Here is a 23,067-nt window from a genome sequence, read left to right on the forward strand (position 1 = left end):
TACGATGCATTTTAGAGAAAAGAGGAAAATATGATGTTGAATGTAACAAAACACTTTGTAAACTCTCAAACCATATTGAATATTTGCTCTCCCAATTCTGTTAAGCAAACAAAAGTACGCCTATATTTTAAGATCCTTGTGCAAATAATAATTTTAAAAAAATGTACCTCATGTTCAGTTAAAATGATAACTGTAGTTTTAAATACTTAAAACAGAAATAAATGAAGTAATTCAATTCATTTTTAGAGTATTTAAACTTGAAAACCTTTATTTATTTATTTATTTTTTTTTTTTTTTTGAATGCCGGTTAATAAAATCAGCCGCTTTATAAAATCAAATGTCCACAGAACGAATGTGATTTTAAAAGGTGGCGGGCACTGTAATAGGTTAAAAACGATACTAAGTGTATGCAATAGATAAAAAATATTGATGACACTAACATATTCATTTAAATTATAACTAAAAACATTGCTACATTGGATCTACTAACATTGAATACAAAAAAATGTGTTTATGAAAGGACCCACGAATAATCAGACAGCCGATAATCTTGAGTTTACTGTATCTACAAAAGTGAGTTTTTAATTTTTTTTCAAAAATAAGTTTTTGATTTCCAACAAACACCAGTAAACTTTTGAAACTCAATAATTTTTTTCTTATTTCTTACTTTCTTCTTATTATTTTTTTAGGCGCTTTATTTTCAGTCAAACCCAAACATGTTTTTTCAAATAAAACTGAGAAAAGATAGATAATTAGAAGTTAAAAAAAAAGTTTGTAGATACTGCTGTTTACATGCACAGAGCATAATACATTTCTATTAGAGAACCTTCATTAACATATCAAAGTACATCACTGATGAACAAAATGTCCATTCATCTATGTATATATATATATATATATAAAACCAACACAAATGTGCATAAAACGTATAACAATTTACAAGAAAAAAGAAAAGAAAGAAACAAAATTGCATGAAAGCTAAAATAAAGGTCAGTTTAATTAAAATACTTTGAAAACATTTTTTTTATAAATGTAAAAATCTAAGGAAATGATGCATAACTTACTCAGAGTCTGATAATTAGAAATTTTGTCCAGGATTTCTACTGACTGCAATAGAAGAGTTAAGTTTCATTGTGACATTCTTGGGTGTAAAGAAAAGAAAAGTTATTTATACAAGCACAATTTTTTGCATTAAAAAACTTTTTGAAAAACAATTCTAACAGATTGAACATCAATACAGCATCCACCGCTTTTTAAAATCACATTCACACACTTTTATAAAACACATTTTTGTTTCATAATAGCGACACATTTTGATATTATAATAATTCTGTTCTTCTAGAACTGATTTTAAAAAACGGCTGATTTTTTAAGTGATGGTTACTGCAAAAATAATTTAATTAGTGAATATACAACAATTTTTGCCAGAAAGATAAAAGTAATGCAAAAAGTAAAACCTTAATGCATGTAATTAGAAAATACTCAAAGAAAAATTTTGAACAAACCTTAACAGTTTCATCACTAATAAATCTGAATCTAGGATTTTTCACATACTTCCAAACATCTCTTGGAGGCGCTGGAATTTTGGTTTGGCACAAAAAGCTGAAAGTTTAAAATGATAACATTTTAAAAATGAAAATCAATATATTAAATGGTTATGATGGTAATATAATTCATACATATAATGATATTATATAATGCATGAATTATAAAAAAAATCAAAAAAACTTTCAGAATTTTAAATCATTACATTGATTTATAATATTTATGTACATAATTAAAATGTATATATGTGCATAAGTACACTTGAAAGACTGTCTTTCAGCAGTTTTGTTTTATTTCATAAATTTTGAATTTGAAATGTGTTTGCTCTGATAAGTAAAGTATTTGTGAATTTTTATTCAATTAAATACCCACCATTTTGTGAAATTTATTTTTTGGTAAGATGATAAAAATGAATGAATTAGCACAAAATAAGAAACAAATAGTTCAGTATGAAGTTGTAATTGATTTTTGTATAGGCTACATTTTGAGACCCAAAAAGAGCCATAATAAACTCATATAAAATCAGCTAAAATATAGCTTTGTTTTATATACAGTATAATTTTGATTCAACAATACTCAAATTTAACGATTTCCTCAAGTTAAGGGTACATTTCACTGGTACGGATTTGACTGCGTTGAATGCCTATGATCCTAGATTTAACAATAACTTTTTCTAGTCCCTTGACAATTGCTAAATCGGGATTATACAGTAACTTTAATACTAATGCAACCTAAAATCATATTTTAGAACATAAAGTATCAATAACGGAAAAGTGCTATTTGAAATGTGATTAAAACTTACATGGCTTAAAATCCAAATAGAAAAGTACCATAAAAACTAATAATTACCTTGTAATTTTCATGAAGTGATTTGTATTACTCTTGAACAACACTGGCATTCCCTTGTAATAAGAATAGATGCTACAAAAATGAAATATAAGTGAATTACAGATTTAAAAATTATAGTTATCAGCAAGACATTGTACAGCAGTTTTCAAACTAAAAAAGTTAAAAGATTTGTCTGTTTGATGTAGGATATATTGTACAGTAGAACCCCATTATACCACAGGGATGGGGAGACACATTTTGAGCCTGCTTTATAACATAACCATGGTATAGTGAAGCTTAGTTTTTTACCAAATGAATATTAATGTTGTTTATACAACCCAGTAGAGTACTAACAGAGCTTGAGCTAAATATCTAATCAAACTGTACTGAAACCACATTGTGCACTATTTTAGGTAGAAAGTTTTTATAAACTGTCTTTAAATAAAGATACACTGTCGCAAAATTACAGTAATTACAGCCTTATACAGTATAGTCCCAATTATCCACGTAATTAAATGGCATAGGAACCACTAATGCCCACCCACGGCTGTTGTGTCTCTGAGGAAGGAAGGATGGAAGGAAAGAAGGAAAGTACTATGAATAAATGAAAATCGCAAATAGCCAGGGAAAAAAAGGTTCAAAATGTGAGGCAATTAGAGCAGAAGTTGTTTGCTGCATTGTACACAAGATGCATAAAGTGAAAATAACGCAGCAATAAAGGAAAAAACATTTATGATCAAGATATGACAAGTTAATTTATTTGCAAATTAACCTCACTTTTCTGCACAAAATGTGAAACAAAAACAAAAAACTTTAAAATTTAATTTTTGAAAAAAAAAAAGGCTTTTGTTTTTGCTTTTTGCTGCCCCAAAACAACATTTTATTAACCCCTCATTAAACTTTTCTAAGCATCAATTTTGCAGTCAATTGTGTTCAATCTTGCCCCAATAAATACTGTAATAGTTTCTCTCAACGTGTTATACAGCATATGCATGTGTCATTTGGGCCCAAGGACTTATCTTCTTCACTTTCCTCCTATTTTTTTTCTTATTGCTTTATTTGCCATCACTTAATCAGTCAGTTAATTGAATACAGTATGTTTTTCCTCAAGATGCTTGCAGATCATCCACTCATGCATAATCAGGAGCATACTGTTTCAATCATAATACAAACTAGACTTAGTGTATTTCCTTAGAAAATAGGGAACTTAGACACTAATGCAGAAGAAGATATAGTACGAAAAAAAAAAAAAAACGTTGGATGTGTGAGGTTACAAAGACTTTGTGAAAGAAAGAAAACAGGACTTTTAAAATTCTTAAAATATTGAAGAACTAGATGGCACTAGTAGTAAAACTAATTCCACAGAAAAACGAAACATGGTATAACAGAGTTCTGTTGTATTACTTTCTCAGATATGTTTGTGAACTTCCCAACTTGAAGAATTATTACTACTTCACATAGCAAAATATTCACATAAAATTTCAAAAAGATTGATAGCAGATAGATTCAAGCAGTTTAAATTTAACAAATCGATTTTATTTAGAGCAAACATTTGTGATTCAGAAGAAATTAAGTAATATAGTTATCATTCATGAGTGGCAATTTTTATAAAGATAAATCTCTTGTTCGGGCATTTTATTTATATTTTGACATAATACTGAGCATTTTTTCTTTTTTTAAGTGAACTTGACTAACTCAAACTGAAATAAAAAAAATCAAATAATTTCTAACTTAAAACATTTTGCTAAAATAAATATTTTAGAATAATAATTTAAGTGAAAGACATATCAAGGAAAGAATATCTTAATTATATTTTACAAGGTATTAGGACTAATGCAAAAGGTGGTTGAAAATGAGCCGTCTGCCACTATGCTCAAAAGTCTATACTGCCTGGCTAAGCACAAAACTGGTATCTGAAATTGAGCTCAAAATGAGAAATTCATGATAAAAGTTTTGCGTCTAGTTTCTGTGATTTGTAACTTAACATGTTATTCATTTCATTGTAGTTGTTAAACTAATACAGTAATTGGTCCAACATACGCAAGTGCAGATCTTTGTAAAAGCCATTGCATAGATAAATAAATGTAGTCACTGCAAATTTTCTTTTAAATTATATTTTTACATACTAGGTTGTTTTGGCCACAAGTGATATTACCAGTCATTTTTTGTTCAGAATTGTATTCTCAACAAACTAAATAATTTGCATTCAGAAGAAAAATAACTTTTTGAATAGTATATCTTACAAAGAGTTGTATGACTTTTGGACAGGCCCGGATCTGCCAACCCGCAACTCCGCACTGCTGGGGACTCAGTCCTTAAAGGGCCTAACGGGGCCAAGAAATTAAAAAAAAAAAAAAAAAACTAGCACTAAGACTTATTAACATTGCAAATACACAGTGCTGGCCCTACAGTTTTTGTTGTCGCAAGGCCCAAAATTTATAGATCCAAGCTTGCTTTTGGATCTTCTTCTAGAATACATTAGATTAGCATACATACTCTAAAATTCAGAAACTAGATCAGTGCTTTAAGTAACATTGATGCAAGGTAAACTTGAGCATACATAATAGATTAAGATTAGATGCTAATTAAAATTAAAAACTCACGTCCAGCCACCTTCTAATTTGAAATTATCTGCTGTTGAATTTGGATCCACAAATGATGCAAGAAGAATCTAAAACATAAATTTTAAAAAGGTAAAAAATAGTTTTTGTGTTTAATAAACTTAGTCAACATTATTTTTTATCAATAAAAAATTTTTTTTGCATTCTATAATAAAAGCTACGACAAATACTGAAGCCCTTTAATACTGAATTTAACAACAGATTATTTCTTCCAAAATAAATCCCCCCCCCCAACCTGAAAAAAAAAGGAGAGAGAGAGAGAGAGCAGGGACCCCTTTTTATTGCTAGCATGCAAAACCTGCTCAAGTTACCAATATGTTTAAAAAAATAGCCCAGTATTAAGTAAAAAAGAATGGCCTTTTCGAGAACATCCAGCCTGAGCTTCACTATAACGCTATTTCTTATGAGAATGTTAGAAACATATATTTAGAAAACAACAGATTTTGTCCATTTTTAGGAACTTTTACTTTAAAATTTCTGCTACATGGAAGGAATAAAAGTTACTCATGGTTTTGTAGAACAACTGGAACACATAAACATACATTATTGAAGGCCACTTGTTCTGCGCTGACTTGTTCACATACACACTTCTAAACAAAAACAGCAAAACTAAAAAAAGAAGAAAAAATTCTATGCAAACTTTGTTGCTATTTAGTGGTTTGTATGAAATAACTGCATATCCTCCATTTCAAAACTGGGGGGTTAGACTTTCTCTTTTAAATGTACAAATAGTATCAGCTTTATCTAAGGCCCCTGGAAATCAAGAAGCACCACAGTCAGTGTTGCCAGATTGGAGGAAATTTCCCCATTTTGGGGAAATCTGGTGATCTCTGGGGAAATTTTGGGGAAATGAGTTTTGAAGGGAATTCTTTGGGGAAAATTTTTTGGGGAAAACCTGGGGAAAGAAAAACCTCGGGGAAAAAAGAATTTTTTTCGGATTGAGATTCACGACAAGAAGTAGTAGTTACATCGTTTGTATCAAACAGCGTTGGTTCAGCTTTGATCAACTTTATGGAATTTGCATTTCGCATTAGTGGAATATTATGCTACAGAATTCGCATTAATGTTTTGCGTAAGCAACTAGTTGATATGTGAAACAGGTAAAAATAAGTGTGATGAAGAATGTTTTTGGATAAATATATACAAAAATCATAGTTTAAATGTACCATACAGAAGCAGGGTAGTAAAGGCAAGTAGAAAAAAAAAACATTTGGCTATTTCTTATCTTTCGGTCAGGCGCTTGTATTTATGACTAGTGGCACCCGCACGGCTTTGCCCGCAGTAGAAAAGCAAAAGTTGTTTTGTTTCCCCTGTATATTTACAAATCATGCATGATGAATTTCTCACCAATTGGCTTGCCCACATACAGTTCCACATTATGATAGCTTGGTAATTTACTCGTCCATCTTATGATAATTTTGCTCGAGAAAATTCTTAAAATTGGAATAGAAAAAGAACAAAATCGAATTTTCGAAAAATTGCTTCGAGGTGTACTCCTTTATGCTACAGACTAATTTTGTGCCAAATTTCATGAAAATCAACGGTCTAGGTGCTATGCGCGTCACAGAGATACTGACAGACGAGAGATATCCAGACAGAGAGACTTTCAGCTTTATTATTAGTAAAGAAGATAAAGATAAAGAAGAAGAAAAAAAGTGAAAATGGGAAGAAAAAAAAGTTGGGGAAATTTATAAGAAAATTTGGCTATTTAGGGGAAAAAAATTTTGGGAGACAAAAATATTAAAGGAAGTCGATTCATTTTATGAAAATATTAGTGAAAAAATAATTTTTGAATTTTGGGGAATTTTGATGGAAAACATTGCTTTTTGGGGAAAAGTAGGAAGGGAATTGGGGAATTCTGGATTTGACCATCTGGCAACACTGACCACAGTGCTATTTGTGATAATATTGATCACATTTATACGCCATCAGTTGTTAGAAAAGAAGTTACAAATGAGCTTTGAAAAAAGTTGGAGCAAATTAACATGTACAAAATATTTCATATGTAAAAAATATACAAAGAAATCATTTTAAAACTTGCAAAAAATAAGAAAAGTTACCTCAGCTTGCAGTTCAGCTGCACCACAGTTCCCTTGTGTCAGATAATCAGCCAACCGACTCTCTGCAAAATATAAACATTTGAACCTTTAGACTTCTACATACGGACTATGAAACAACAAAGTAAAACAATGACAATTAGCACAAAAAAGTGCATTCAGAACATTTGTCCAGTAGTCACGAAATAATTTTTAGTAGCCTAAGAGATAATATTAAAGCTTTTGCAAATATAATTAACATTTCTAAAATAATTTACAATTTAATCACCGCCTATTATTCTTTGTGGTGCACACTTCTAGTTTTAAAATAACCTGCATTTTTTTAATCAAATAGGAGGCGTGTTTTTAAGTAAGGCCCGTTTTGTTTTAGACACCAGTAGTTTGCTTGCATACCCCAGCCAAGGCCGACTAGAGCTGATAAGGCCCCTCAGTCCGAGAAACCACATGACGTTACATCATGAAGAACGTCTGATTCGCCTTTCTTCAATGGTCATTCCTTTCTTAGTCTTTGTTGACATGACATATGCTTAGTGTTTTCTCATTATTTTATTTGGGTACAATGATGATTTAAACCTTTTTGACAAAAACAATAATCTTTCCTTCATTTTTATCAAAAAGAAATGCCTGATAAATGTTGTGTAACCGATGTAAAACAAACTATGATAATGCTAATGAATACTTCTCAGTATTCCGATTTCCTAGGAAGCCCGAACTTCGTGATATATGGATTCGAAAAATAATGCGAAAAAACTTTGTTCTTCAGCTAGGAGCCTTGTGTGCGAAAACCATTTCACAGATGAAGACGTTATTAACTTTGACGAACTACCTAATAAAGATGGAACTGAAATTCGAAGATTCAAAAATTCGAAGATCAATTCCAAAATTGAAAACTGGTGCTTATCCAAAAATATTTCAGAACTGTCTGAAATATTTAACAGAAAAGCAACTTCCATCAAGAATAAGCAGAGATGACAAATTGGAGACTATTGACAAAATAACTTTAGATAAATTCATGGCAAGTAAACAGGTAAACAACTTTGCTGATTTTTCTTCTGAAATTTTTCAAAAAATTTGTAATTTTGCATGTTTTGAAAATATTGTGTGTCATAAAAGGCAAAACGGACTTTATTTGTTTCTCTTTAGCTGGGAACCAATTCCATTTTCAAACAAATCAATAAAAGTTAGCACTAATCTGACAGTAAGTGTTGTTTTTTAAAACAAACTTGTTGAATATTCGACGTTTAAACACATATTAAAGCAAGAAAAATTGTTACTCTGGAGTGAATTAGAAAATCTATTATCTTAATTTTGTGATCTTAGACAACTTTTTAAAAATTCATTTCATAGTTTCCTACATACATAATTGAATGTGTGTGTATATGTATGGAGATAGAGACAGCTGAACAGATAGAATGATATAGTTATTTGTATCCCATTCTCCTGCATTATTCTACGCTATTTATTTAAAATTTCAGTCACATTGGTAATTTAAAATATGGTACGAGCAGTGTGTTCGTACTTATTGTTTAAAAATGATAAAAACATTTCGAAAAAATTGCACATTTGCTTGCAAAAAAAAGCTGAAATGATGTATATTCATGTGTATGTTAGTGCGTGATTTATATGCATTTATATATGTGTGTTTACATATATCCACACTTGTGCATATTGTATTTGTATGGGGAACACAGAGCGAAAGTCAGCTCAGAGATGAAAAGCGAAACACCCTCAGACGATTCTCATGACGTCATTTTGGACTGAGGTGACCTTTTACCCCTCTAGTCGGCCTTGCCCCAGCGAACACATGCGTCATGTACCGGCCTGCCTCGGGAACAACTGTGCTCATTTTCAGCTCTGTAGCTACCTGTACTGTTCTGTTCTATGTTTTCATAATGTTTAAGACTATCAACTCACCCGGCGCATGTGAGGTTTGCTCAGTGATACGTTTTTGCTAGCAAAGAACCTGTCTGCAGCCTGTCCTGGTTAATTGAGAGATTTGCGAAGTGTACGGTGATACCGTAATGAGTGAAAGCAAAGTGCGTAAATGGGTAAGAGAATTTAAAGATGGCTGTAACTATGTCCATGATGAGGAGAGCTCCGGTCACTGCAGACAGGTTCCTTGCTGACAAAAAGCATAACACTGAGCAAAAATCACATGCAGCGGACGAGTTGATAGTCTTAAACATTATGAAATCATAGAACTGAACCATACAGGTAGCTACAGAGCTGAAAATGAGCACAGTTGTGCCTGAGGCATGCCGGTACAGGACGTACGTTTTGGTTACAGTATGCTCGCGAACTACTGGTATTTGAAACAAAACGGACCTTACTTTAAAAACCTGCCTCGTATATAAAATTCAAAGAGTGATCACAAAAATAAAACCACACACCAACCTGAGAACTCGTTAACTGCTACAATTTCAAAATCTGAAAAAGAGGAGCCAAATATCTCATTTTGATCCTGTTTGTCCATTGCTAGAAAATCATCTTTATCTATATCTCCATTCAAATGGCAGTCTGAGTCTTCAAAGAAGGCAAGTTTTCCCTTGATAGAAGAATCAGAAGAAGACAGAATTTGACACTCGTTGGTATTTTCTGCTGCCGTCTCCGATAAGCTGCGCAACTTCACTTTTTCAATACAATCCAATGATTTACACTTATCTTCAGTTATGCACAACACTTCCTCATTCTCTTCATTCATGGGAGATAATTTTGTTGAAATAAAAGAAGTTTCTTGCATTTGAGCTTTGTTTAAATTATTGATATGACTTTTAAAGGAAGATTTCTTTTCAAGATTAGCATCCTGTTTTTCAGTATTTTTGTTGATATCCGCCAGAATAGAGGTTTTCATACATAAGTCTGATACAGTTCGTCTTATACTACCATGCTTAACAGGTTTTTTGATATTTAATACTGGTAATTCATCCTGAAACAAATTAACAAAATGTAGAAAAACAACAATGATATTATTAACCAGATTTATTTGAAACAAAGTTGCCATCATGTTGAAATTTAACACACATTTTCTACTTGAATGTTTTTGATGAATTATTGCACTAAAATAAGCTATTTGAAAGCATACAAAATATAATAGAAAACTTTCTTTTACTGTTTTATCGAAAGTAATTTTTGAGGACAAATATGAGAATACCTATAGAGAAGAAATAAGCAATATGTACAAATAGTTTTTACTATACTCCCTATATTTCTTCTCCCCTAATTTTTTAGTTTAAATTTTATTGGCTACTTTAAAATTAACATAGACATAAAGATATCAAAATCAACTTCAATTTTTGAATCTTACAATCAAGAAATTATATGCTTATTTTATTTCACTTTTTGATGCAAACCAAGTTTAAAGAAATAGTTTTCGGAATTCAAAAAACATTTTTAATAATTAATTTAATTTTCATCTGGATAAAATAAACAGGGCTCCCAACACATTTTAGCCATAGAAAAGGGTAAAAGAGGACCACTTTGAATCAAAAAGGGGACCAAAGAGGACCAGTTAGGATTAAAAAGAGGACCTTGAGAGGACCATTCATAGTTAAACCCAGGGTAGCACCAAAAGGCAAATTAGCTGCCTGGCAATAAATATGTGAAGATAATTCGTTAATTAGCCAAAATAATGATTTTTAATGATAAATCCTTATCACCTTCTGTACATCTGAACTTCTTATCCATTGAATTATATTATTCACACAAAATTTGGATGGAAGGGGGGGGGGGGGAGTGACAAGCAAGCATGTAACTGACCATCTTACAGAGTAACTTTAGTTGTAAAATAAATTTTCTACTACTTAACAGGTAAAAACTGGCTAGTTAAAAATAATCACCCAAGTCGGATCAATCAGTGCATACCTAATCAAGACTTTTTAGATACAGTTATTACAGTAAACACCTTAGCACATAGTAGTTTACAAAATTTTTCACATAACCAGTTTAAAGAGAATTCATTTCGATATAAGGTACTGCAAGACAAGAAGATATAGTTTGGAGGCCAGGAGGTCCCCCTCCCCCTCTACAGCCCTTAGTTTTTACACATATTTCCAGCCTAAATATGGTAAGTTTATATACATATGAGAGTTTATGACCAAACACCAAAGCAGGAGGTAATTTCTGGCTACGCTACTAACTGACTAAGTTCAAAAATATTAGAGGTTTGCCAAATCATTTATTGGTATGCTAAGTACCCAAATCATTTCTTCATATGTATGTATTATTTGTTCGGGCACCAAAAAAATATTGTAACTGTCTTTGAGTAGATATAAAAATTAGTGAGAAAGAAATTTTTTTCATTGAAGTCACCATACCCAAAAATATACAAATGATGCTTAAGCGATAAATACACTGAATGTAAATTTGAGCCTGCTTTTACCGAATAACTTAATGTAATAAATAAATGTGTAAGTTTAGATTCATAGAGCTATATTTTCAAATTGAAAATACTCATTATGAGTACTTAAAAAAATAAGAATACAAAATTTTTTAGTTTTTAAAAATAAAATTAAATAAAAAAATTTGCGGTAGCACATGTCAAAACAGCTTCCAATTTTAAAAAATATTAAAATAATTACAAGATGCAACAGGATTGAAATCTTGCACACTAGAATCAAATTTTCGCGAAGTATGTTCACTGTTGGCATAATTTCCAAAAAAAAAAAAATATCCTCTAAAACGAAACATGACTAAAATTGAACATAAAATATGCTAGTCTAGGATAGCATATGCAAAAATAACATACGATTGCGCAAAATATCAAAATATGTACAAGACGCAAAAAGACTGAAATCTCAAAGACAAGAAGCAATTTCTCGCGAAGTTCGAGTAACTGCAATGCTGCTATGGTTCCAAAAATAAGAAAGTTTATTATCTATTAAAATTAAACAAAAAATAAGCTAATCTATGATGGCGTACGTCAAAATAACTACCGATTGCCAAAAATATAACATTAACAAGATGCAAAAAGATCGCGAAGTGCGAGTAAGTTCAATGTTGCCATGGTTTCGAAAAAAAGTAGTTTATTACCTATTAAAATAAAACAAAAAATAAGCTAATCTATGGTGGCGTATGCCAAAATAACTTCCGATTGCCAAAAATATCAAAATATTAACAAGATGCAAAAAGATTGTAATCTCAAACACGACAAGCAATTTTCCGCGAAGTGCGAGTAAGTTCAATGTTGCCATGGTTTTGAAAAAAAAGTAGGCTCTTATCTATTAAAATTAAACAAAAAATAAGCTAATCTATAGCGGAGTGTGTCAAAATAACTTCTGATTGCCAAAAATATCAAAATATTTACAAGACGCAAAGAGATTGAAATCTCAAAACCCAGCAAGCAATTTTCGGCGAAGTCCAAGAAAGTTTGATGTTATCATGGTTCCGAAAAAAAAGTTTATTATCAATTGTAATTAAACATAAAATAAGCTAATCTAAGTTAATGAATGTTAAAGTAACTTCTGATTGTCAAAAACATCAAAATATTAACAAGATGCAAAAAGATTGAACTCGCAAACACAGGAAGTAATTTTTCACGATGCTACATATCGAACACAAGTTCAGAAAATTGCACTGATGAAAAATTCTTAATTTTTTTCAAGTGCGTACGAACCCGTGAGAAATATCGGTAGCGAAATGCTTTGATTTCACGTCATAACTCTTCCCCCAAACTTCTCCATTTGCTAGATTTCCATTTTACAGCGGTGGGAGGAGGAGTAATGACGTCAATCTGAAGCAAAATAATACCAGAAAGTCAAGTTCAATAGAAAAACGGCGCTGCGGCAGCGTGTTCGGGAATAACATAAGTCAGCACACAGTATCTTATAATGTAATGAAAATTTTTAAAATCTGGTTTTTTAGTAAAAACAATACAAAAGCGGACTAAACGAACCAAAATGTTAAAAAGCGGACTTTACCCTAAAAAACGGACTTTGGCGGGAAAAGTGGACCATTTGGGAGCCCTGAATAAAAAAAAACAACTATTGAAATAATCAATTATATCATACCTTCTTCACTACTTTGTTCCCTGCCACTGCCTTTGTTTCAATATTCTTCACAGCTAATTTAAAACCTTGCAATTTTTTAAGATTACAGTTAATACTACATGAAAATGGAACTAATTTAAATAATGTGTTATGATGCTCGTTTTTCTGTGCTTGCAAATTCAAAACAATATCTTCAGATTTAATTTTTTCTCTTAAAACTGATGAATTGTCTGAATTCTCTCCTGAAGATTGATCATCAAAAGTCAATGGTACCACATTCAATGATGATAAAGAAATCGAGTCTTGCAAATTTTTCAATCTCCGTGTTGTTAAAAAAGCAGGATTTTTGCAGGATGTTGTTCCAAAAATATGTGTAATCAAACATGACTCGGAAGCTGTAAAACATAAAAAGAGTAATTGAAAAAAAAAAAAAAAAAAATACAAAACAAACATATTTATTAATTTACAATGTTTACATTTATAACCAAGAGCAAATTAATTCAAACAAAAATCAACTTGAATTATATTTTAGCCTCACAGTGAAAGCAGGGCCCGAATTAGAAATTTTAGGAAAGTAAGTCAGGCACACCTGCAGGGGCCCCCCTGAGCAGCACATTCGACAAAAGAGCTGTAGAGTTACAACCGCACACCTTTTCTCTAATTGCATATGCTACAAGCTAGGGTTTACATAGCAAAAAATAGCTGTTTTAAGGTTAAAAACCACACTGCTATACACTTTATGAATCATTATTGATGCTACACAATGTAAGAAATAAATTAAAGCCATATTTTAGTGTATACAAATTTCTATATAGTCTGTTATTTTTGGTGCCCCTAAGCTGGGCTTCATGGGCTTATAGGTAAATCAGGCCCTGAATAGAAGTAGTGGTTTCTAATCACTATCTAACATTTTAATTTCATTTAACTCCATATTCACATTCAGCCCACAAAGGCCATGAAAGCAGTACAGAAGGCTCAAACATACATGAAAGCATGGGAAAGCTGCTTAATGGTTGCCTTTCTTAAGTTTCATTACATATTGATTTATTTCATTCAAGTTTGTATTTTCAAATATTAATAAATTCAGCTCAGTTATTAAGAGAGGATTCACCTTTGAAGGTAACTCTATAATCAAATTATTGTTTAACTTTAGATACAAAAAAAAAAAAGAAGCACAAACTGGTCGTCAAAGATGACTCACTAAGATAAAATTATTATTGCTATGACCTGACTAAATTTTAGTTTTAATAATACATGGCAATTAAATAAGTTAACTAAGAAGTTATGTGATGTACAAATAAAATTTTAATGCATACAAGGGTAGTACACAATCTGGTGAAATATTAAATAAACCGTGCGCTTGGTTACAACTATCAGAAACAAAAAAGACAGCAATCCTAAGACTGATACAAAATCAATAAAACATACAATTTCAATTTTTACCTGCATCAGTGATGACTGGTTGAATCAAATAAAACATGAATTCAAGCTTCTTAGCATTCCAAAACAAAATCCAACCAATTTCTTTCTTGTTGAAATTCATAAACCTTTAGAAACGATTACATAGACGTAATATATTAGTGGTGCGACATCAATGACGAAACATTGATGTTCAAAACTAAAACATTCTTGGTATTGATACATCAACCCAAAAACATTGATGTTTTTAATATACATATTGAACCATTGTGAACTCTTATTAATGCTTTGGTGAGAAAAAGTGATTGCACAGCCAGTATTTATTAGATTACAATTAACCTTTCTGAGCTGCATAAGCAAAGTCAATAATAACAATAATAAAATTATTCATAAATTTTTTTTACAATAACCTTATTTTCTAATCAAGTAAAACAAAAGAAGTAAGAAAATGGTTCATATTTAAAATGGAAAACATTGAAACATCAATTCAATAAGTGATTCAAAACAGCCTTGTAGAACTTTTTAGTTTTCCTCCAAATGGAGAAGAAGCTAAATAATAAAGAGCTAAATAATAAATTCGAACTAGATAGAGAATTTAGTAATATTTAGAATTTAGTAATCACAGGGGAGAAAATTAATCATAAGAATAAATATGTGTTCTAGTAGATTTACTTTCAACAGAGTTACAAAGAAGATTCTACACATATGTTCAAATGCAAAAGAGATTAAAATATTACAAAATTTTGAAAACAACTTGAAATATGTACTATTAACAGTAGAGCAAATGTTTAAAGCAAAATTATAATTGGATGTTGAAGTCACTGATTTTATGATGCAGTTTTCATTAAAAAAATTATTGTCATGAAGATTTTTCTTTATTATAATTTCTTGTTCAAATTGACATTGAAAACCAAACATTCACCGATTCACCTTAATACAATAAAGGTGAAAACATCAACACTGAGATGCCACACCCTCAAATTGATACGACCAATTTGAGAAATTATGGATATTTTTCTAAGTAGATAACAAGGAAATAAAAAGGAGAATGCGAACCATTAGAATAAATGTGCGTTTTAGTGGATTTATTTTTAACTGAATTACAAAGAAGAATATTGTAATGATTTATTACTAATATTTTATAGAACATTACAACACATAATAGGAATTACTCTCAATGTCACGAAGTCCAAAAGATGGTAAAATAAATTCAAGATATCAAGTTTTCGAGATAACAAAGTCATAATCCTATAAAACAATATTCTAAAAAATAGTCATGATAGTTAAAAATAATTGGAAACCTGTAATGAAAGTTGAAAAAAAGTCTTAATGAAATAACAAACATTTTGATTTTTAAAATGAGCCAAAAATAATAGAGAAAAAAATAGAAAAGAACGCTTTAGCAAAGTAGCTAAATGAAGTGATTTGCCACGACTATATTTATCAAAGATTTGGATTACCAAAGTTGCAGAATGGTTTCAAACGAGTTTCGAACACCCCAGAACAAAAGAAGTTGGACAAACGATTGCACCACTCCCTGGGACTCTAAATGGGTTTCCTGTTCACCTCCTCTTTTTACGGAGGTGGAAATAGAGTCAAAAGGTTCAACGAAATACCAGGAGAAGGGGGTGAAAAGTTTTAGGTATGTTTCTTGAGCTTCACAGGACTTACATTTTTGACAGTCCCGGGTTCCAGAATGAAAGTGACAGAAAGCTTTTCCAAATCATTCCTAACTACTTGAGAGAAATTATGAAGGGTACGAGAAATTTTTGGAAGCATTTTTTGAGCTGCTTCCAAACAATATACTGCCCTTTTTCCGGAAAAATTACATTTGACTTCGAAAAATATTTGACATAACAAGGTTTTAATTAAAAACTCTTCTACATAAGAATGAAAAATAACATCAGATAAATGCGCTAAATTGAGGAGAAAAATAATTTTTCGTCATGTCAAAGTTTTTGAGATATCGAAGTTTGAAATATCAAGAGTACACTGTATTACAAAAAGCACGGTTGTATAAAAAATATGTATAGCAAAAAACATGTATTTAAAGATTTAAAAATTTTCTAGCAATTTGAAATGCATACTATTAATAGTATGGTATGAGATGGATGTTGCATACACTGAATTGCATGCAATTTTCACCTTAACCATGCTTTTATATAAGCTCCCCTATTTTGACACAACTATAAAACATAGACATTGAAAAAATATCAAACACATAAACATCGATGTTAGAAAAAACTCGACCCTAAAACATCAATGCTTTAACAAAAACATTGACATCAATGTCACACCGCTCTGATATGTGTACAATACAGATCAAGAGATGGAAAAAATTGCAGTTTCAAAAAAAAAAAAAAAAACCTAGATATTTACAATGGCCTCAAAAAGTTAAGGTACAACTGGTTTTTTGCGTCTAATTTGGAAATAAATGAATGTAGAAACAAAAAATTTGGAGGATACGTGCATTAAATGGTTTTTTATTGAATGTGTCATAGAAATTTGTACAATTGTATTGCAAAAACAATTTATAACAAAAAAAGCTATCTTTGCGGAAAAATCCATTCTGGAAGAAAACGGAAAAATTATGTAGTAAAATGTCAGAGAAACAATACAAAAATGGGTTCTAATAAGGAATGTGTCCCCTCTAACTTAAATTCATTGGCAGCATCGCTGATGTTTCTTAAGTTGTCCGACACTGGAATAGGAAACGAAAACCAGACACAGAGTAAGCCTTGTTCCAGCTCATGTAACGTCCTTGGAGAAGGATTCAAAGCAGCAACTTGTCGCCCAAGATAGTCCCAAAGATGTTCTATCATATTCCGGGCTGGATATCGAGCTGGCTCTTCCATGCCTCCCAAACTGTGATCCTCAAGATACTCCTCAACAATCCAAGCTTGGTGAGGTCGTGCATTATAATCCATCAGAATGAAGTCATTACCAATAGCACCAGCATATGGCTGAGCGGGATCCCTGCGCAAACCATGATTCCACCACCGCTATAACTGTGATCTTTCAACAGCGTCAGATTAATGGTATCTCTTGTGCTGTTCCCTCCAGATCAGTTGACGCCCTGAATCACTCTCCAATGTAAATCTGGACTCGTTTGTGAACAGCACAGAAGCCCATTGCTGCTGTGTCCAGGAAACAAGTTCTTTTGTCCAGCATAAGTGGATGCTTTGCTGTGGTCCGTTAAGGGGAACATATACAACTGGTCATCTTGCATAGAGACCTGCATTGTGAAGACGATTTCGAACCGTAGTAGCAGAGATTCTTCTTCCTGATGCTACAAAGTGGTCTGCAATGAGCTGCGGCACACTAGTGGCTCTTCTCCTTCGGGCTGAAAGAACTAGAAAACGGTCTTCTGCAGGTGCTGTAGCTCATGGCCGGCCTGGAACAGGTCTTCTGGACACAGAATCTTCAGATTGGTATCGATTCTAAAGTCGCTGAGCATCACTACGAGATACATTGAGACGTCTAGCAGCATCAGACTACGACAATCCCATTTCCAACCAACTGCCCTCCACCTTAACGAATTAGGTAAACGACGTCTCTGAGACATTTTCTAAACTCTATTGACTATTGTCACCAAAACTGCCAACAACAGTTGAAAATCAACACAACTTACACACAAAAGTATGAAAGCTCGATATTTGCATATTTTTTCTCACATGTAAAAATATGTTCTTTCCTATAAAATAAAAGTGTTAGCAACCTTGAGCTAGCATTTCAAGTCAATGGATTCACTAGAGGAGAAATTAGAAGAGCCCTTCATCCCTGGAGGTCCCAAAATAACGAACAGAAGCCTACCCCATCTGAACCATTAGGGAAAGTGTTCTTACCCTACCTACACAGAGTTACTGACCGAATTGAAAAACACAACATCAAGACCATTTTCAAGCCCACCACTCAACTTAGGAATTGTTATCGCCCGGTGAAAGATCCCCGTGACCCTTTCTCAACATCTGGAGTTTACAAAATTTCGTGCTCCTGTGGATTAGTTTATGTCGGAACTACGAAGCGCAGCATCAAGACACGCCTTTATGAGCATGGTCGTCATTGCCGTTTAGGAAACTATGATAACTCAGCCGTAGCCGAACACAGCCAACAAAAAGGAGTCCACAACATCAAATTTAAAGACACAGAAATCTTGCCTACAACATCTCATTACTTTGCCCGTCTTAATCGCGAAACTATAGAAACTTTCAAACACCCCTTTAATTTCAACAGAAAAGAGGAGAATTTCAATTTACCAAAAACATGGCACCCTGCCCTTAGATCCGCTCGCCACAACAGTCCAAAACATACTGTGGTCCCATCCAATCAGAAACCGGTAGCAACCACGGCTTGTGAATCCCATCCAATCAGGTACCAGGATCACCCAGCAGCTTGAATCTCATTCAGTCAGGAACCTTATTCCACCAGTGACTTGAGGATGCCTCCCAATCAGGACCAGCAGTGCAGCAGCAGTTTGCTTAAATACTGGAGCCACCAAAGCCAGGAATCAGTCTCACCAAACTCAAACCACTGATGATGGCTGCAGCAAAGCAAGCCGAAACGTCTGGAATTTCTACGGCCAATAAGCCCGGAAATGTTATCTCCTCATATTGACGCCGGCCGCGAAAGCCTTAAACAGTATTTAACCTTTTTTTCGTAAATGGCTCTAAAGTTCGTTAGTCAGAGGGGACATGATTCAGTTATTTAAATTTATCAAAATGAAAGATGTAGATGGATTACATTTTTGGGGGGATAGCAGGACAAGGGGTCATTGTTTTAAGCTATTTAAATCTCAGGCTAACTTGGAAATCAGGAAAAACTACTACTTTAGCAGGGTCGTGGGCACTTGGAATAGCTTACCGGAAGAGGCGGTAATGAGCAAGGGAGTGGATAGCTTTAAGAGGGCCATTGATCTTCATTGGGGACTAATTAATTGACTAGGACCAGCCTAGCTGGGCCCAGAGCCTGTTGCTGGTCGTCACATTTGTATTTGTATTTGTATTTGTATTATCATTTATGCAAACTATGTATTTTATTGTTACTGCCATTTTTTTATGGTGAGCTTCGAAAAACATGTTGTACCTTCACTTTTTGAGGTCAGTGTATAACAATTGGGCAGAAGTTTAACAGATGTTCACAGTAATGCTTGAAATAAGACTCTATGAGATCAAATGATAACTGTGCACAATGAAAACACCTTAAATTTACGAAAAACATACAAAAATGCAGTACATATCTATGGCATAATTTGAATGATAACACTAACATTAAATATAGTAACAATAAAAATCAGCAAAATTAAATAATTAAATAAACAAAGAAGACATTTTATGTTAATACAGCAGTTGTTTTGTGATATTTTGTGTCTGAGGAAATACAGAAAAGAACAAATTATCTACATGGCCAAAAAAAAATGTTACTTGTTGATTACTTATCAAACATAAATTACAATAATAAACATTAAAACAATTTGAAATAAGAAGAAAACAGTTTATAAATGCTTGTAAATTTTTAAATATGAAAAAATACTAAAAGAAAGAACCACTTGTAAGCCTCAAAAATACTTAACATTCACAAGATCATAAAGGGGAAAAAAGTTTAACAGAGTTTTCAATAACAAATGTTTTAAAAAGAAAGAAAATGAAATGTAAGAGACATATTTATGAGTGTAACTGTGCATTTTTTCAAACTATTGCATGAAAAAAGTTCATTTTCATGAATACAATTTTCGTAAAGGTCTTGTTTTTGCGATTACGATATTAGTTGATTGCTGCTATCACAATGAATCAATATCAATCAAGAGTAGCCCTCATATTCTTTCAATAAGTTAGTATCATGGATGAATTCATAAATTTTACAGTTCTGGAATGGGGATAAAAAGTATCAAAATTTTGACAGAGGCACGTTCAAAGAAGGATTTTAAGTCATTTTACGAATTCTAACATGTTAAAATATATGCATGTAAGATAGTTTTTACTAGACAACTTCATGGAAAAGTGACATTATAAAGAAATAAAAACTACTATTTTAGGGTTATGTGAATTAAATTTTATTTTAATAACATACTTGGTGTTAAAATGAAATTTATAACACAATTAAACCAGCTTATCTTGGTGGAATGAAAATATTTTCCCAGAAAAGCAATGCTGGAACAGCATTTAGATCTATTTCACCCCTGGTTAGCACAAACATCAAGTTTTCATATTAAAGAAATTTAAAAATATTTATCAAAACTATTTTACGTCATATAGTTCAAATTTCCATGGAATGACAACCACCGAGTATTTTATTGTCTGACAGAAATATTCAAGATAGCTCAAAAATAATTGAAAATCATTTTTAAGGGTTGACAATTACCTGTAAGAAGCCACATAGGATTGAATATTTGTTCCTTTTTGAAGGCATATGATCTGGTTAGCTTGCATGTAACGATCTCTCTTCAGGTGCTTATCCCGAAAAGATTTTACTGCAAACTGGCCAGGTGTAGGATTCCATTCTGTCCATTTTGACAAATCAGCAATTTTGGTCAGAGCATGCTACAAGATCATAAAATAATTAATTTCAACAATGGGCAAAAGAAAATTTCAACAAAATCATGAAAAATGAATATACTTTATTTCGTAGAAACAAAATCATTTGATGAATTTAACAAATCTATAATATCCTTAGCAATGCAAAATACATAGTATTTACAACATTTCTTCTTGATTTGAAAGGACTCTAATTTTAAAAAATAGTGTTAATAAGTTATCTGCCATGGGCAGGTAAAGGGCAGTAACTGCAAATTTTTCATGTTTTTGCATTTTGTCATCTATTGTACGTTAGCTTTATTGTACAAACTTGCTTATTTGGTTTCCGCTGAGAAAAAGGCGCGAAAAAAACGTCTTAGTCAAACACTTCCCTATTGTTAGCATTGAATCTGACACACATTTCTTCAAATATCTCAAAAATTCATTTTTACAGATACTGCCGTTTACCTGTCCATGGCAGTAATATCCTTAGCAATTATGATATCCTTAGCAATGCAAAATCACAGTATTTAAAACATTTTCTCTGAAATTTGAAAGGATTTAAATTTTAAAAAAGTAGTATTAATAAGTTTAAAACTAATGTAAAGTTACCTACAGATGAACACACAGGAGATGACATTACACCCAAACCTGTTTTTATGCAGTCTTCTTTTTATGAGATTTTTTCTGTGCGGTACATTAAAATATCAATCAGATTGGGATTCAATTGACGAAAAAAATTTTTTCAAATGAGTGCGAGGTAGTATCTTCAAGTGACCACATCCGGCACCCTGATAGGAAGTCACTGTGAGCTCCTAAAAATTTCCATATTTAAGAAATTATGTCCGTCTACCAGGCAAAATTATCACCACTTGGATTGTTTTGATTTCGTTTAAAGATTATTTTTTTAGTTTTTAGGTTGTTTTCTATGTGAGACTTTTTTTATGCAGTCCATATCCACTGCATAAATTTTCTTTTTTTTTTAAAACTGTGTTGCAAAAACAACTTTTTAAAGCTACTTGAGCAGTTTTGAACAATTTTTTTGTGCGATTTATTTTAAGTAGCCCCGCCCCTATCAGCGCATAAAAACAGGTTTGGGTATACTTATCTTTTCTATTTTACTATTAGTCTGCAGGTGTGCCCAGAAGGGAGCTTCATGGTATAGACTGCTATTGAAATGTAAAGGATGGGGTAGTTTTAGAGAGGTTTTAAACTTTTTTGGGGGGAGGTCTCTCATTCTTAAAGGGAGGTTCTGTAGAAAGTTAAAGGGCTATGCCATCATCCTTGGGGGGGGGGGGGGATAGACACCACAGCAGTCTGCACTAATAAGAATATTTATAATCAATTACCTTAGAAGAACAATTTGCTACAGCAACTGAGCCAAAGACATTGATATTCGAATTAAGAATAGGAAATGAGAATTTCTGTTGCCAGCAACGCAACAAGCTGAAATCTGAAGACAGCAACTTCCATTTGTTTGTAGTATTTATAGGACAAATCTGCAATAAAAGTAAAAATTCAATTGTATAATAACATTCTTACTCAATTACAGTTCAACAAGACACAAGCTATTAGACAGCTAGAGGATTTTGTATTTTCCAGGGAGGAGGTTCTATTTCATTTGGAAAAAATTAAAGCAACTAAATCTCAGGGACCAGATAATATTTATCAAAAAATTTTAGTTGAATGTGCAGAGGAATTAGTGGATGTTATTTTTAACATTTACAATGTTTCTTATAAATCAGGGACGGTGCCAGAGGACTGGAAGCTAGCTAATATTACACCGCTCTTCAAGAAAGGGTCTAAAGGTAAAGCAGGGAATTATAGATCTGTAAGTCTGACTTCAGTAGTTTATAAGATTTTTGAAACTTTGATCAAAATTAAGATTATGATTTTCTTAGAGACTAATAGTCTGTTGACTAGTTAGTATGTTTAAGGAAAGGTAAATCGTGTGCTACTAATTTATTTCATTTCTATGACAAGGTTACCTTGACTTTAGATAACAAAAAGTGTGTGGATGTTGTTTATATTGATTTTCAAAAAGCTTTTGATAAGGTACTGCATGTTGCTCTTCTCAGCAAACAAGCTAAGATAGGAATAGGAG

At 32.2% G+C, this 23,067-nt stretch overlaps 1 protein-coding gene across 1 annotated transcript in view; it reads right to left on the reverse strand.

The window, feature by feature from the left end:
* The window catches only part of LOC129225526 (uncharacterized), a 52,524-nt gene that overhangs the window by 11,151 nt on the left and 18,306 nt on the right, over positions 1 to 23,067 (reverse strand). The window contains exons 3-12 of the mRNA XM_054859957.1: positions 22,313 to 22,462; positions 20,812 to 20,990; positions 14,479 to 14,582; positions 13,057 to 13,430; positions 9,446 to 9,977; positions 7,055 to 7,116; positions 4,977 to 5,044; positions 2,395 to 2,466; positions 1,506 to 1,602; positions 1,065 to 1,107 (exon numbers count right to left, since the gene is read on the reverse strand). Coding sequence (XP_054715932.1) covers positions 1,065 to 1,107; positions 1,506 to 1,602; positions 2,395 to 2,466; positions 4,977 to 5,044; positions 7,055 to 7,116; positions 9,446 to 9,977; positions 13,057 to 13,430; positions 14,479 to 14,582; positions 20,812 to 20,990; positions 22,313 to 22,462 — 1,681 coding nt within the window. The remainder of the gene's footprint in view (positions 1 to 1,064; positions 1,108 to 1,505; positions 1,603 to 2,394; positions 2,467 to 4,976; positions 5,045 to 7,054; positions 7,117 to 9,445; positions 9,978 to 13,056; positions 13,431 to 14,478; positions 14,583 to 20,811; positions 20,991 to 22,312; positions 22,463 to 23,067) is intronic.

This window comes from Uloborus diversus, chromosome 7, assembly GCF_026930045.1.
Source record: "Uloborus diversus isolate 005 chromosome 7, Udiv.v.3.1, whole genome shotgun sequence".
Lineage (NCBI taxonomy): Eukaryota > Metazoa > Arthropoda > Arachnida > Araneae > Uloboridae > Uloborus > Uloborus diversus.